General features: G+C 43.6%; 1 protein-coding gene across 4 annotated transcripts in view; it reads left to right on the top strand.

Moving 5' to 3' along the window:
- LOC147035624 (alpha-(1,3)-fucosyltransferase 7-like) overlaps positions 1-12,433 on the top strand; it is a 36,090-nt gene extending 23,657 nt beyond the window's left edge. For all 4 annotated transcript variants that reach the window (XM_085845425.1, XM_085845418.1, XM_085845412.1 and 1 more), the window contains one exon: positions 11,690-12,433. In XM_085845425.1, the coding sequence (XP_085701551.1) occupies positions 11,690-12,268 (579 nt within the window). In that variant the 3' untranslated portion in view covers positions 12,269-12,433. The remainder of the gene's footprint in view (positions 1-11,689) is intronic.
- Positions 12,434-15,909: the final 3,476 nt, after the last annotated feature.

The raw sequence follows: 15,909 nt of genomic DNA, 5'->3' as shown, positions 1-15,909 counted from the left end.
ACCAACATAATTGCCGAAATCCAAAGGATTCCGGCAATTAACAAACACATATTTTGGGAGGCAACCCCCCACCCCACTCCCATAGACTCCAATCTTTGTACTGTTGTGAACAATCTGCACATCATGGGTGATGAAGGTTGTAGTCAAGTTTCAGTGGAATTATGTATGTCATTTCTGAGAAGAAAGCAAATACCTCTTTCGGGGGGACAACCCTCCAGTAAACTCCCTGCGTAGACCCCCTCAGACCCAGACTTTTTTTTAATGCCGTGAACAAACTTTGGTACATCAGGTGTGATGAAGGTTGTGGTCAAGTTTCATCGGAATTGTATGAGGATAAAGCAAATACCGATTTTTGGGGGGCAATCCCCATGGACCCCCTGAGGGCCCTTAAGTGAACCTTTCCTCACACACTCATACATAAATGCAATATTAATCATTTATTCCAACCCTGCAAGATCATGGCTTAAATGTTATTACACACGTGTGATTTTCAACTCGGCAGTGTGGAGGAACTGTACAACCAAGATGGTGGGGACGCTTCCGGTTGTGGTTCCTGCAGTCCCAAAAACAAGTCACCTGACTTTTGACTTCTTTGACCCTCCCCCCCCCCACCCCTTCAACTATTCAGTATCTGACAGCCAAACTACTTTTGCTGTATGTCCCGCTGGGAGGGTCTCCGCATCACCCAGAATCTCTTGGCCTCATCTGGGTCGCCAGGGGTCTCCCTACCACTGGTCGCCAAACTATACCCCCCCCCCCTCTGATGGGTCTCCATTTCCAGACACCACCGGCTGCCAGGGACAAATTACCTCGGGGGGGGGGGTGGGGGCTGCAGTCACCGCTCTTCCAGAGCTTGATCCATTCCTGCGGACCCACATATCTTCCCCACCCACACAATCCAACATCTCATTTCCTACCCCGTTGCCATTCAATTCTCAAACATTGTAACGCAAAAAATGGTGATCGTGTTCCAACTCTGCCATGGCCTGCATACATGTTATAATTCACATTCATTCTCCAAACACAACTCAATTCTTGACACATAACAGTTCCAACACAACAAGACAATTCTAATTTCCAAACCGATCCATCCACCGACCAGAGCCCTAAGTACAAGTCGTCGCAGGTTGGTCAGGTCCAAAAGTGTCATCCACCCCTTCTAGTTTTCCTCGCATCCTTCCAATCCACCCCTGTGGATGTGTTGCTTTCATTCGCTCTGGATTCCATACCCCTTTTTCTTTCTTTCTAAATTTGCCTATTATTCCAAAATCTTGTAGACAACTTGGCTGATGTTTGAGTGCAGTTGTGGACTTCAAGCACAACCTCGATGAGCAAATGCCAAAGAACCAGATTGGTCACAGGAACCGTGTCGATAAAATCTCTTGCGAGAGGCAGCAGGATCGATGCCTGCATCCTCCTCCAGGATCTGGTAGACCCAGATTTCACTCATCCACTCTCGATTGATGCCTGCATCCTCCTCCAGGATCTGGTTGATCCAAAGTTCTCCCATCCATCATCGATCTATGCCTGTATCCTCCTCCAAGAAAAACTGTGGCCACAGCTAAAATCTAGAGAGACATTCCCACAGCCCAGTGAACCCAGCCAAAAATGTATCTCTTGGGTGCACCAGGACGAGGGTGGAACAAAACTATGCCTGGCTGAATTATAACCAGTATGGCAACAATAATTCTCAGGTACACATGGATACTGGCAATGGTACTCCATTATCCATGATAGACAAAAGCCAGACAAACAGCCACTATGGTTAACGCAAACACCATCACCATAGCTGGCCTTTGGGTCTGGAATCAGTCTTTTTGGAAACACAGCTGTTGAGTGTGCCAGGCGAATCGGTAAAATCGGACCACAAACATTCCAAAACTGACCAGGACCAACCACACTGTCACCATCAGGGCCGCACGAGCCCTGAGGTACGGTGGTCCACGTCTGCCAACCATGTCAAATGGTGGTCCAGTTGGTGTAATGGGGCCAGCCACCAAAGGCTGGCGGTCATGGTGGTGTACCATTCCATTATGGGCATATCCATCAGCCAGAAAAAGAAACAAGGGTTCTGTCAAACTTGTTTCCTGAGTTGCCTCTTGGCAAGTGTTCATTTCTGACAGATTTTTTAGAAAGCTCATCTTCCTCATCCATCTCCTTCTTGTCTCGAATCCAACAATCATCATCCAATAGTTCACTCCCCACCATACATTCCTCAACTTCAAACTCCTTCTCCAGTGTCACAATTTCTGGAGTATCCTTCTCAACCACTGGATTGAAAGAAGACTGACAAAGTCCCTCATAACATTCAGCATGGGCCACATTGCCAAAAACTCCAGTATTTAGCAATTCATCCAGCTGTTTCTCCTCAATATCCCTTTCTGAAGAATCCATAAGACCACCATCTGAAAAGGATTCCTGGGGTACATCAGCTGTTGCAAGTTCATCCAATGAAAAATGCTGAGCATCATCATCATCACGAGAATCCTCGACATCCACACCAAGTGGGGGCATTTTCTCTTCACAACTTGCACTTGACTCACCTCGGCCTGACCCAGGATGAGCCTCTTGCTCAACCAACAGGAAGCCACAGCTGCTGCAACTTTCCTCCTCAGCACATCTTTCCTGGGATTGTTCTAATATTGGCTCAACAAAACAAACTTCAAGACTTGCCTTCCTGTAAGTGCCAAGTTCAGGGAGATCACTTTCCTCACCCAGCACCTTCACAACTTCAATGTCATTTTCCTTCGTAGTATCTAATGTCATCCCCCCATTGTACAATCATCAAAAACATCTCCACAGATCCACTCTCAACAACAGCTGTACCATCTACTCTATCATCTGAGAAGCACTCGACTCATCATAACCTTCTGCTTTGGCATCACTTCCACAAGGTTCACAAACAGTGAGCAATTGGCCTTCACAACTATTATCCAAATCTGAACTCTGGGATTGGTCCTGTAAATTCATTTCAAAAACATCACTTTCCCACTTGTCCATTTGACAAGCATCCTGCTTTTCCTCTTGAGGTCCATCTGTGCCTGTTAAACTGTCCTGAACTTTTTCAAATTGGGTAATTCTCTCTCCAGAGTTTACATCAGCAAGCTCGCTTTCGATCGTTTCAAGATCAGCCACTTGCTTGGTACTTAGTATGTCAAGAAGCCTGGTGTTGGCTTGGGATCCTAGGGTGTTGAGATCAAGCCCCGTTGGCCGCTTAATTAATATACACCAGGAGGTTGACTCAGCCTGCCATCCTTCTGAGGTCGGCAAAATGAGTACCAGTGTACTGGTAAGGGATACACTGCATCAGCGGCATAGCCGTGTCCCAACCAATGATGCAACTAGCAGCCATAGGCTGCACGAGAGAGGGAGGAGAGAGAGAGAATGCCAGAGAGAATGTCAGAGAGAATGTCAACGTTACTGTCGCTCTCCTCTACTACATGTTCTGCAAATGGTTCAAACCATGGCTCTGCCAAATCTGCTCGACCCTGTTCAGTAACATCCCCAATGCCAAAGTGCATCAAGTCCAATTTCACTTCACCATTGGCTTTATACGAGTCAATCGGCCCAAGCATCGTCTCAACAGAACCATCAACGTCACCTTTGAGAACAACAGAAACTTCTGGTTCTTCCACTTCTCCCTTGAAAGTATTGTCCCAAGTGTTCAGCCGCTCCTGTAACATCTCATCCATCCTTTCTCCAGTCAATTGTGGCTCCCACGAGCCTTTATCAGTTAACAAACGCTCCTGCTCTGTTACAAGAGTTTCCAACTTTTTCACCTCCTCAGCTAAACCACCACCCTGGACTTACAAAACCCCAATTCCTCTACCTGCTGTAGCATTCCGGCATATGCCCAGGTGGGATAGCCCTCCTGGTCCTCATTTACTTTGTCCATTATTTTATTTGTTGACCCAATTTCTTCTTCCAATACCCCCCCCCCCCATTTCATTCCTTTGTTCATAATTTTAGTTTTCCATTCCCTTCATGTTATTCCTTTACCCTACTCCAATTCTTGCCCCCAGTTCCTGTGTTATTCCTTCCTTAAACTTGTTCATTTGATCAGTCATTCCCTTCATTCCATTGGGACCATACTCTGTGCAGAGTGCCGGTGCTGCCGAAGCAGTCTCCTGGGCTATTGGGCACAATCCTGGATGGGTCACCACTCTGACACAGGATACTCGAATGGCTCAATCATCCCAGGAACCTAGTACTCATTTTGCCAACCTCGGAAGGATGACAGGCTGAGTCAACCCCACCTGGTATTAATTCGACAGCCGAGCAGGATTTGAACTCGGGACCCTAGGATCCCAAGTCTGCCACCCTAACCATTAAGCCAACACCAGGTATATATAATTAAAATGTTTCACCACATTTGCCCCCATCATTCCCTTCAAGTTACTCTCCATTCCATTAATTTGTCCCTTCAATTCACTCGTTTGTTTATTCATTTGCTCCATTAATTGTTTTAACGTGACCAGGAGAGTCATCGCATCTTCATCTCATCATGAAGATGTATTTTGGCAAAAATGGTATTTTTTTTATTTTTTGATGAATCAATTAATTACTTATTTATTTATTTCCTTTCTCATCTGGCCAATATCTTGGGCACCTTTTGAGCTCGGAAGCTGATATTTGGACACGACAGTGAACAATGATTTGGCTATAAAGGTATTTTTGATTTATTGATTAATCAATTAATTAATCTATGCATTATTCATTTTTCGATTAATTACTTAATTTTAAAAGGTTGCAGATTCAGATGAAACAGTGGTGGTTTTAATATGCTATTCGGCAATTGATTGAGAACTTAATTATTTTACGATTATTATTTATTTATTCTAATTAATCAATCAATTATTGTAAACCGCTCCCTCCCAATTCTGACCATTCTGACCCAATTCTGAAATTTGGGGACAAAAGTGAAGATGTGCTTTGGCAAAAACGTTATTTTATGATTTTTTGATTCATCAATTGATTGATTATATATTATCGATTTATTAATTACTTATATATTTTATTTCTCATCCTGGCAATATCTCAGGCATATTTTGACATAGGAAGCCGATATTTGGATATGACAGTGACGATGTGATTAGGCTATAAAGGGTATTTTTGATTTATTGATAAATCAATTAATTACTCATTTTTTGAGAAATACTTAATTTTCAAAAAGTTACAGATTCGGATGAAGCAGTGGTGGTTTAGGTATGCTATTAGGCAATTGATTGAGAAATCAATTATTTTACGATTATTATTTATTTAAATTATATAACTAATCAATCAATTATTGTACACCGCTCCCTCCAAATTCTGTCTCCATGTACTGCATGGTGGCATCGCCAGGCACCGAAGGTGCCCCGGTGATGCCGTGCCCTGGAGAATTTATGATTTATTTATTTGGCACGGGGGAGGTGTACTTTGAATGTATCTGTACTTGGAGTTCGTGTTGAATGGAGACAAAATGGCATACATGAGCCACATGACCAGAATTTTCCGGAAACATCATCTCACAACTCTCCTATACAGGGATTCTAATAGTAGGTTGGCAAGAGAGAGGGGACACGGGGATAGGGGGAGGAGGAGGGGGTGGGAGAAATCCACCCCATTCCTCCCCACCCCTCTCACTACTGTTCCTTTTGTCCTGTTGCGTCCTCATCCATTCAGTGTTCTTACTGTTCCACGAGCCTTGATTGTATACTCCAAAAAAACCTCATAGGTTGGCAACCATTGTGCAGGCACGATGGGTCAAATGGTCTATTTCTGTGTTGATGTTCCTTGGATGGGAAGTCATCTATTACATAATGTGAAGTGTGGCATCTGTCCCTGCGTTTGGCTGTGTCCCATTTCTGGTGGCTGCTGGGTTTGAAAAGCTCTGCACACAGGCAAAGCTCAACATTCACCCAGGAGATATGCATGATACCAAACGAGATACATTTTAAACGTATAAATTCAGCATGGAATTGCAGTTTGTTAACGAACAGTACATTAAGATACAACCTGGATTAACAGGATGACCTTAAATCACATCCTTAAAACAACAAAAACCAAACTGAACATTCCAAGCAGGCAAAAACCCCACCTCCAGGAATGACAACTCGAAAATCACGCTCGTGGGGTTGGTGGATGGACATGATGATAGAACACTCACCTCAAAGCTATCTAGCTTGGGTTTGAATCTTAACTCAACTAGAAACTTAACCCAGCTAAACTGTAATCCCAGTGTTTCACAGACTGGGTGAATCATCAATGTGTATGCCATCCCTCCAATGGACGATAAATAGGGCATCCCATCTACCAACATTAGTTGGTGGACATTAAAGATCTCCACCGTGTCCTTCGCAAAAATGAGGTGAGCTATCGCTGGCACCATGGCCAAATTGCTGCCCGAACTACTGCTGGAAGGCGATGGCAAAGAGCAAGTATAACCCTTGCTCAGGAAGCTGCTTTGGCAGCATTGACGCTCTGTGACAGAGTACACTCAACATTTTAAAAGGATAGAGCAGGGACATATTCAGAGAGGTGGGGGGGGGGGACATCAGAGAGGGGGGGACTGGGGGATAGAGAGGAGGGGGACAGGTAGGACAGGGGGAGGGGTGAAGAAATTTCCTTCTGTATCCATCCTGCCTTCCCAATTCCTCCCCACCCCATTTGTTTGTCCAAGTCTGCCTTTATTTTATCCTTCCACTCCAATGTTTGTGTACCTCCCCCGCTCCCCTTTCTCTCCACTGTTTCTTTTGTCCAACTGCATCCTGATCCATTCAGCATTACAGCTCTTTCATGAGCCTTGACTGTATATAAAAATAAACTGTCACAAGTCTGAAGACGACGATGGTTCACGAGCGGTATTTGACGATGTAGATTGTTTCAGAAGTCAAGGATGAGACAATGTGATAATGTTTGACCAAGTTATAAGAATGATCAACATGATGTGGTACGGGTGACAGGTTATTCGCTGCAAAATGTCGAAAACCCGGTTTCATTCAACAACTTTAAAAATTTGACCTTTGCATAACTTTAAAGGATACAAAACAATGTTGTGGACATTAAAATAAACCAATGTCACCCGCAGGGTGACCCGTATCTTGCCAAAAGGTGACCACGTGTGACTTCTTGAAGGTCACACTGAGATGAACAGAGCTGCTATCCACCAGGAGCAACTCCTTGAGGAATATCTGCCTACGAGAGATTCCGATGAGAATCGTTCTACAGAGTAACCATGAAAAACATGTGTTTGCCTCATAACGTCACCAAATGACGTCATAATGTCTCAAGCTTGACATATCTAGAAAGCACTCATCGAGGTGTTCAATTTGAGGTACCACACGATATGGTTCCTAAAACTTGAAAATTTGACCTTGGGGTCAAATATGTTTGACCATAGGTGCTAACCATGAAGGTCAAGGCCAATCGCCACCAAAAACTAATCAGCTGAGCGCCAGACCATATACTACATTCCCATAAAGTTTGGAGACTATCAGATTAAAATTACTCAAAAAATAAGGGTTTCGTCGACTCCCCTGATTTGCGACAAAGTGACCTAGACCTTTGACCTTGACCTTCAAAATTGTATGCGCTGAAAGGGACCTCTATTGGCCTCTGATCGGCAAAGTTACAAAAATTTCCAATGATAACTGTGCTCTGCAGAATTTTTTATACATGATTACAGACAAAAAAACAAACAAACAAAAAAAAAAAACCATACAAGCTGAGTAACATATCTTGCAAAAACTTCGTTTTGGCAAGATAATAAGGAAACAGGATACGTGCTATAGCATAGTGGAGTTAGTTGGTCAAAGAAGGTCGAAAACCCGGTTCGATTCCCACAACTTTGAAAATTTGACCTTTGTGAACTTTAAAGATCAAAGGTCAAGGATTATGACCTTTGGTGCAAAACTTCCTCTGGAACATTCCAGGAACAATATAACGCCATATAGGGTATATGGCATTTCGCACTCCTCGGATTATCCATACTTTGATTAAATCAGCGTAAAAACAAACTTGAAGGGGGTGCCACGGGCAAGGTGTTCGAGATGGAGCAAAATGGTATCAAGACTTGAGGTGGGGAATGACCTCAAGATTATGCATAAAAAAATATTGTCTTCCTTGCTCTCAAAGTTTGGGCGGTCGTATGATTTTTATGTCAAAATTCGAAATTTTCTAAGTTCGTGACCTTGTGACGAAAATGAAAAAAAAAAAAAAAAAAAAAATCGAGCTCCGTGGGGCTATGCAGGTGCCATTGGGCTAACCAAATACCAAAACCCCTGTCAGATTCGACAAACCCTCTCGGAGAAGATGCAAATTGAAATCGGCTACCCCCTAATAACACATGTTTTTTGGGCGTGGCTCCGCACATAATGGGCGCACCACGCCCATTCTCAGGAAAACACAACGAGATTATGATATAAACCTCCCACCAAAATTTTATCAGGATTGGATCAAAACCCACCGAGCAATGCCCAGGACAGACAGACAGACAGACAGACAAGCCGGTAGGCAGACATGGGTAGTCGACTACCCAATAGAACCTGACGCGATGGGCCCGTTTGATGGGGATTGACCTGAGGATTAAGCACAAGAAAATTCATGATTCTCGCTTCAAGGGTTAATGCTGCAGATTGTTTTTTTGTTAAAATGCCCCCACATTTAGAGGTTTTTCGGCCGTTGCTAGGCAACGGAGGGGTCCATAGCAACGGTTCTTTCTCACACATTACTAGGACATACCATGAACCTACCATACCAGTTTCATGTATATCTGACTGATAGTCTCTGAGATATAACGAACTTCGTTTATTGTTTTCGACCAGGGTTCATTCAAAGTCTATCTTCTCCAACAGTTTCCATAGATCCGGCTGGAAATTTTTGACAATATGGCTGAATGCACTGCCCACAGTCGCTCGTGGCCCGATTTTTGATTTTGTAAAAAATAAATTTTTTATGATTTTTCAAACATTTCAGTCCCGTTGCTAAGCAACGGTGGTGTCCATAGCAACGGTTCTCATTTGCACACAACCAGGTCATGGTATGAACCTACCAACCAAGTTTCATCGAAATCGCCATTGTATTAACTGAAGTCGCCATTTTAAATACTGATAATAAGGGTAGAACAAATCTTTAAAAAAAACATTTTTGGAATATTCAATTAATTTTTTTTAAAAAGAAACATTTTTTTTCCGACTGGATCGACTACCCAACAGACATACAGACAGACACACAACAATAACGAATATAGTGGTCACTTATTTTTTTCGTGAAAATATTTTTTCGTGAACCAATAGGTTGGCACCCATTATGCAGGTTTGATGGGCCGAATGGTCTCTTTCTGTGTTGAAGTTCCTTGGAAGGGAAGTCATCTATTACATAATGTGAAGTGTGGTGTCTGTCTATGCGTTTGTACGTCTTGGGGGAGGCCTGCCTTGATGGTGGCCGCTTTCTGCACTGCGTTTGAAAGGCTCAACATTCACCTTTGAAATGACAGGAGAACAGGCATGAATAATGTTGATGCCAAATTTTATTTCGCTCGCAGGATATTTTGCACTTTTTCAACAAATCCAACCTCTGCCACCAGATGTTGTACCATCATTTAATGGTGGGTGGTGTAAATAGCTCACAGCTTTGGCTGTGAGTGAAACCAAGAGTGCAACACAACTAAAGGCCCTGTCACACTTTGACGATTTAGCCAACGTATGCCTGACGTATGCAAAATTGGGCTAAAAGGCTGGCACACGTCGAATACGTTATGGGTAAGTTTGTATACGTTAAGAGCACGCTGAAAAACACTGCCATACGTCGTAGTACGCTGGCTTTCATCGTTGTACTTTGCGGTTGTCCTCAAATATTTGCATGCTCGAAATTTTACGACGTATGCCGGCGTATGACTCACACGTTCCGCTACGCTGGCCATAAGTTGTAGGCACGTTACGCGATCGTTGACACACGTCGACACACGATACTTGTAAGTTACTCATAAGTCGAAACACGTCGAGGTAATGTTTAGCGTACCCGAAACTTATTTCTAACCTATGAGTAACGTGTTGTCGGCACGTCACACGATCGTTGCACACACGTCGAGGCACGTTATGTGATTGTTGACACACGTCGAGGCACGTTACTTATAAGCTACTCATAAGTCAAAACTTGTCGAGGTAATGCTTAGCGTACCCAAAACTTATTTCTAACGTATGAGTAACGTGCTTTGAACCTATGTGTAATATACCTCCAACACATATTGACGTCTTCCGGACAACCACAGAACTTACTGAACGTGTTTCTAATTTACAGCGTTTTAAAAAAAACAACAACAACAATAACTTCCGATATTTCGTCACGTGGCGTTACGTCACGTCTGATTGCCTCTTCAGTTTGCTCATGTCTTATTCTTAGTTCGTCCTCTGTGAATATTTTCTGTTTGAGGATATTGTCACGTCGAAACTTAAAAGCAAATGTCTGAATATATTTTAAAAAATTAAAAATAAAAAAACAACAACAACAACTTCAGATATTTCGTCACGTGCCTTCACGGAGCCAAGGTGAAAAAAAGAAAATGTGCCTTGACGGAGAAAATAAGTTTCGGGTATGCTAAACATTACCTCGACGTGTTTCGACTTATGAGTAACTTACAAGGAACTTGTGTCGACGTGTGTCAACGATCATGTAACGTGCCTCGATGTGTGTCAACGATCGTGTAACGTGCCTACAACTTATTCCCAGCGTAGCGGAATGTGTGAGCCATACGGCGAGTACGTCGTAAAATTTTCAGCATGCTTGAAATTTCACGACATACGAGACGTACCACGAAATATGACAGCGTACTTCATCGTTTTTCAGCGTGCTCTTAACGTATATACAACTTACCCATACCGTATTCGACGTGTGCCAGCGTTTTAGACACATTTTTCATAGGTCGGCATACGCTGGCTAAATCGTCAATTTGTGACTGCGAAGTTGACACTTCCAATTCTCAGGCGGTTATGATTTAAATCGGCGTGCGGCAGGTTTTTAACAGGCTACGCCACGAGTTCGTCGGCGATATGTGCAGCGTGCTATGCCGAAGTTAAACTATCGTTGGGCATAGGTTGTGAACGCCGACAACAGGCTAAGCATTCGTTGGTAAAAGTTATCTACAAGACAACGAAACGTTCTGTACCCGTTACTAATATGTTATGCATATGACCAACACATTATGAATACGACCAAAACTTAAAAAAAAAACATTAAAATTTTAGCATACGCCAACGTTTTCCATACATTTTTATACGTTGCCATTGCTGGCTAAATCGTCAAGGTGTGACAGCGCCTTAACCTTTTTAAAGTCCATTAAATAATATAAATTGATAAACTAACTTAAACTTTTCCCATTGCTGGTCAGGTCAGGTAATGGGAGCATGCGCTGGAGCAGCACGTTGCTGTGTCCACTTTCCGCCGGTACTACAGTGGCCTCCGTGTGGCCATCCCCCAGGCAGATGCCTGGCCCATCCCCATCTCCTTGAGATGCTGAGTTATAAAGTTATGCAGTTATACCAGATAAGAAAAATGTTGTGGCATTAACAAGAGCAACTGCTGATTGCATCAGCAAACTATGACCGAACACAGAGATATTTGCATGTGTCAGTCGGCATTTGCTGTGATTGATGGTACACAGACTACTTTACAACGAACTGAGTTGTATGGAATGTTAATCTTTGCATTGCAGGAATTTACGTTCACACCACCTGCACAAGAATCCCTCTTCCCCAAAAAGCAGGAGCTTGCTGTCTGGGTGACATCACACTGGACTGAAAAGCTCGCTCGTGTGATATATTTCCGTTGTCTCCAGCCGCACCTCTCTGTGAAGGTTTTTGGACGCTACGACCAACCACTTTGCTCAGAATGGTCTTGCATGAAGGCCAGGCTTTCTCTCCACAAGTTCTATCTTGCTTTTGAGAACTCAAAGCACAGAGACTACATCACTGAGAAGTTCTGGCAGAATTCATTTCTGGCGGGGCTCGTTCCAGTTGTGCTTGGCACAACCAGGAAAAATTACGAGGCTTTTGTGCCTGGGAACTCTTTCATTCATGTTGATGATTTTTCATCACCTGCTGAACTTGCAGCATACCTTCACTATCTGGATCAAAATGATACAGCTTATCAAGCTTACTTTGACTGGCAGACCAAATTTAGACTGCATACCAACAAAACATTTATCTCACGATTGTGTGATATTTGCCACAACCTATCACATTTACCAGGCTATAAGGTTTACCAAAACCTGACAGCATGGTATTGGAGCTAAAGTCCTTCAGCAGTTTTCCACACTATAAAAATAAAAAGAAACAGCTACTACAGGATAAAAGTCATGCTACCTTTGTGATATTTTCTCCAAGTTAATTACATGCAGTGGTGAAAATCCTGACTTACTTACTCGTACTATCTATACTAATAAAAGGCAATGTGTGTGTGTGTGTGTGTGTGTTTTGTTGGTTTTTATCTCCATGTGCAGGTTTCAGAAGGTGGAACGGATCCCTCCTATGTCTCGAAGAATCCACAATCATGTGTGTTTGTATGTGTGTGTGTGTGTGTGTGTGTGTGTGTGTGTGTGTGTGTGTGTGTGTGTGTGTGTGTGTGTGTGTGTGTGTGTGTGTGTGTGTGTGTGTGTGTGTGTGTACCTTCAAGTTACTGCTGTTGCCTGCTAACTCCTTATGTGAGTTGAGGATAGATGGGGCTTCTGAGGCAGCCATTCAAATGAATGGAGAAAAGGGAAAAACTTTCTGTCTCAAGGTCCAAAAAGCCCAAAATAGGAGACTGATTTCCTCCCCTCCTATACAAATGAATGGGGAAAAACTCTGACTCAAACTCCAAAAGCCCAAAATAGGAGACCGATTTTCTCCCCCTCCCATACAAGCAAATGTAAAATTGAGACTGACTCAAGCCCCAAAAGCCCAAAATAGGAGACTGATCTCTGCCCCATTGAGCAAATGTTAAATTGAGACTTACTGATTAAATCATTTCTTTCCTTTTATATTGTTGTGGGCCGGGGTCGGTGGCGAAAACAACCGCAAGGTGGGGGAGGTTACGCTGTCTCCCACCAGACTCCCTGGAATTGTAGGCCGTCACTCCGGATAATTCCATGAGCTGGCGGGTCGATGAACCGACCGTGGACGCTAATATCTCACCCGCGTAGCGTAGGGTCTGTTTGTCTAAAAGCAATTTACCTAAGTAGCTACCTGGTCGTCCGAGGGAAAGCGTGCTCTGTGGTGCGACACCTGCTAAAGGTCTTCAGTTTGGTCCCAGTCGCAGTTGTGGGATTCGTGGCTCGTGGCAGAGCTCACGTGGTGAATAGTCGGGGTCCACAGAACTCCTCTCCCCGTAACAGCCACCGTGAAGAATGAACCAGACTGCTCACAGCCACCATGAACAAAAACTGCCTGACCCAACCACTGTGAAAACTCCTCCTTACTCAGAGTCTCGGATATATATATATATATATATCTCCTCTCACCACGGGGAGGGGCTCTTGGCGAAAAATGCTTCGCTTTCTGACCCTCATTGGACAGGGTCCTACAGCCCACCTTTCCGGGGCGGGGCCTTGGCCCCTGCCGGGAAACCCCAACCGCTCTTTCCACGTGGGGTCAAACCCGATGAGCAACAGCACAACGCTGCAATGGCCCCTTCCGGGAAACCCCAGCCAGTCCTCCACGCGGGCCCACACTCGGCGAGCAACAGTATCAATATTGCAAAGGTATGTTGGTGGTGCAGCCGGTTGGCGGTCGAGGATTTCAGCCTCCGAAGTCACTGATGGAATATTCAGAATCTCTGGAGATTCGCTGGAAAGCTCTAGTGTGTTACTATCATTTCGATGATGTTCCTTATGCTCAACAGCAGTCGAAATGGTGGTTTCACACTCTTGTGGAACCTTATCTTCCGATTCAATTAGAGATCCCGGAGTACAATTTTGAATTTTCATCGGTGAAGGGGGGCACCGAAGAGGGACGTGTTAAACGCTGTCTGCTCGTTCACAGTACTTAGTGATGGTAACGGTTCATTTGAGGGTTTAACACGGTCTTTAGCATCACTATCTATTTCACCCATACAACAATTTGTATTCTCAGAAATAATCTGCAAACTTTGAGACATATTTTCCTCAACTACAGGACCTACTTCACAATCTTTTTTTCTCAATACAGGTCGAAACATGAAGAACACATTAAAGGTGTATTTTCAGCTCCACTGTCCTTCTCCAATACTACCTTATTTGCAGTTCCGATAGAAACACTAGCAGCTGATGCTCTCGGTTTTTTTGAAATCATAATAGGATCCTCAATCATTGCTTCACTACATGACGAATCAGCAGGAAGTCGACAAATTTGGATTTACCTCATTTACCATAACGGTAAGTGAAAGACTATCGTTCTCAACACCTAGTACCGGGGTATTATCATTCGTCTCACTGCAGGCGAGAACAGCAGGAACAGTGAAACTAACGGGATTCACTTCAGTCTTTTCAATGGGGTTTGAGGTATTCATATCCTTTTTACAAACCATATCTACATGACCATTTTCACTACTCTTTAAACACCAAACTTTAGGGCAGAAACTTTTCACATGACCAAAGGTTCCACAGAGAAAGCACGCTAACGAGGCCGACGAGGTGTACATGTGATGTGATACTGGCGATCCTTGAGATTTACCTTGAACGAAATGTTCAACCCCGTGTCGTCGCCACGGTCGGGAAGTACCGTGTACACCTGTCGACGGAAACTCATTCCGTGTTTTATCCTCTTGTCGCTGCTCCTTTGGGGGATCATTGACATTCTCGAGACAACTGTTCCATAACGAGACAGGACTGACAATAATATATCATTCGGTAAGAATGGTGGAGCATTAGACACAACGATTTTAACTGCAGGAGTATCCATGGGGGAAGTTAACATAAAGGCACCATTATCGGTGGTTAACCCCTCACTCACAACATGGTGAACAAAATTTTCATTAGACACGAACACAACTTCCTGATTCATTCATAACGCAGCGCGGACATGTTCAAAACCGATTATATTCCCGACTACAAGGACGACGTCCTCAGTGAGGATTCTTTCTGGCGGAACACACACGAGCTCATATTTCCGAGTTACATTATCAAACGCCACATACAGAGGACGTGTATTCGCCTTAACGGCGATTTAACCAACACCTCTTTGCTCAGATCAAGCAAGAAGGTCGAAACTAAGCAAAACAAAATAAATTAATAATGAAACAAAACGTTAATAAAGCCTCATCAACACTGGGTGGGCCACACCCAAGTAGGCCCGCTCCAACCCGCTCCATCTCTCTCTCTCTCTCTCTCTCTCTCTGAGGGTGTAGAAAACACAAGAGAGAAAAACCGAGACAAACACAGCAGGATAGAAGGAAGAGAAGGAAAGAGGGGAGGCAGGAAAGACAAAACCACACGCGCAACTCACCACAGCACAGAGCAGCTGCAGCATGCGGCTATGACACCACACCCAAACAGCAAACTCAGACAGAGAGACAGACAGACAGAGAGACAGACAGACAAACAGAGAGAGACAGAGACAGACAGACAGAGACAGACAGACAGACTTTTGTATCTTTTTATTATAAAAATAGTAAAGAAAGCCCCCAAATGGAAGTCACATTTTCATTTCAGAGAAGGAAAGAAAAAACAACAAAAAAAAAACCAAGAAACAATTTCTGAAGAAGGGAAAGGATGAATCGCGTGGATTATATACAAAACATTTCACAAAAGGATAAACATTCCTCTCGGACTTTGCAAATAACTTCCTTTATACACCATTTTGATTCGATCTGTGGTTATCTTCCCGTTACTGAAAAGAAAGCAAAATTCAATTTAACACGACTTATTACAAGGTTTTGGAACAAGAACAAAGCATCTTCATCATTTACTCCAACACCGTC

Source organism: Eptatretus burgeri, chromosome 1 (assembly GCF_056783735.1).
Source record: "Eptatretus burgeri isolate ZD-2024b chromosome 1, Ebu_testis_v1, whole genome shotgun sequence".
Classification (NCBI taxonomy): Eukaryota; Metazoa; Chordata; class Myxini; order Myxiniformes; family Myxinidae; genus Eptatretus; species Eptatretus burgeri.
The sequence above is the reverse complement of the archived record's forward strand: the minus strand, read 5'-3'. Positions and strand labels throughout refer to the sequence as shown.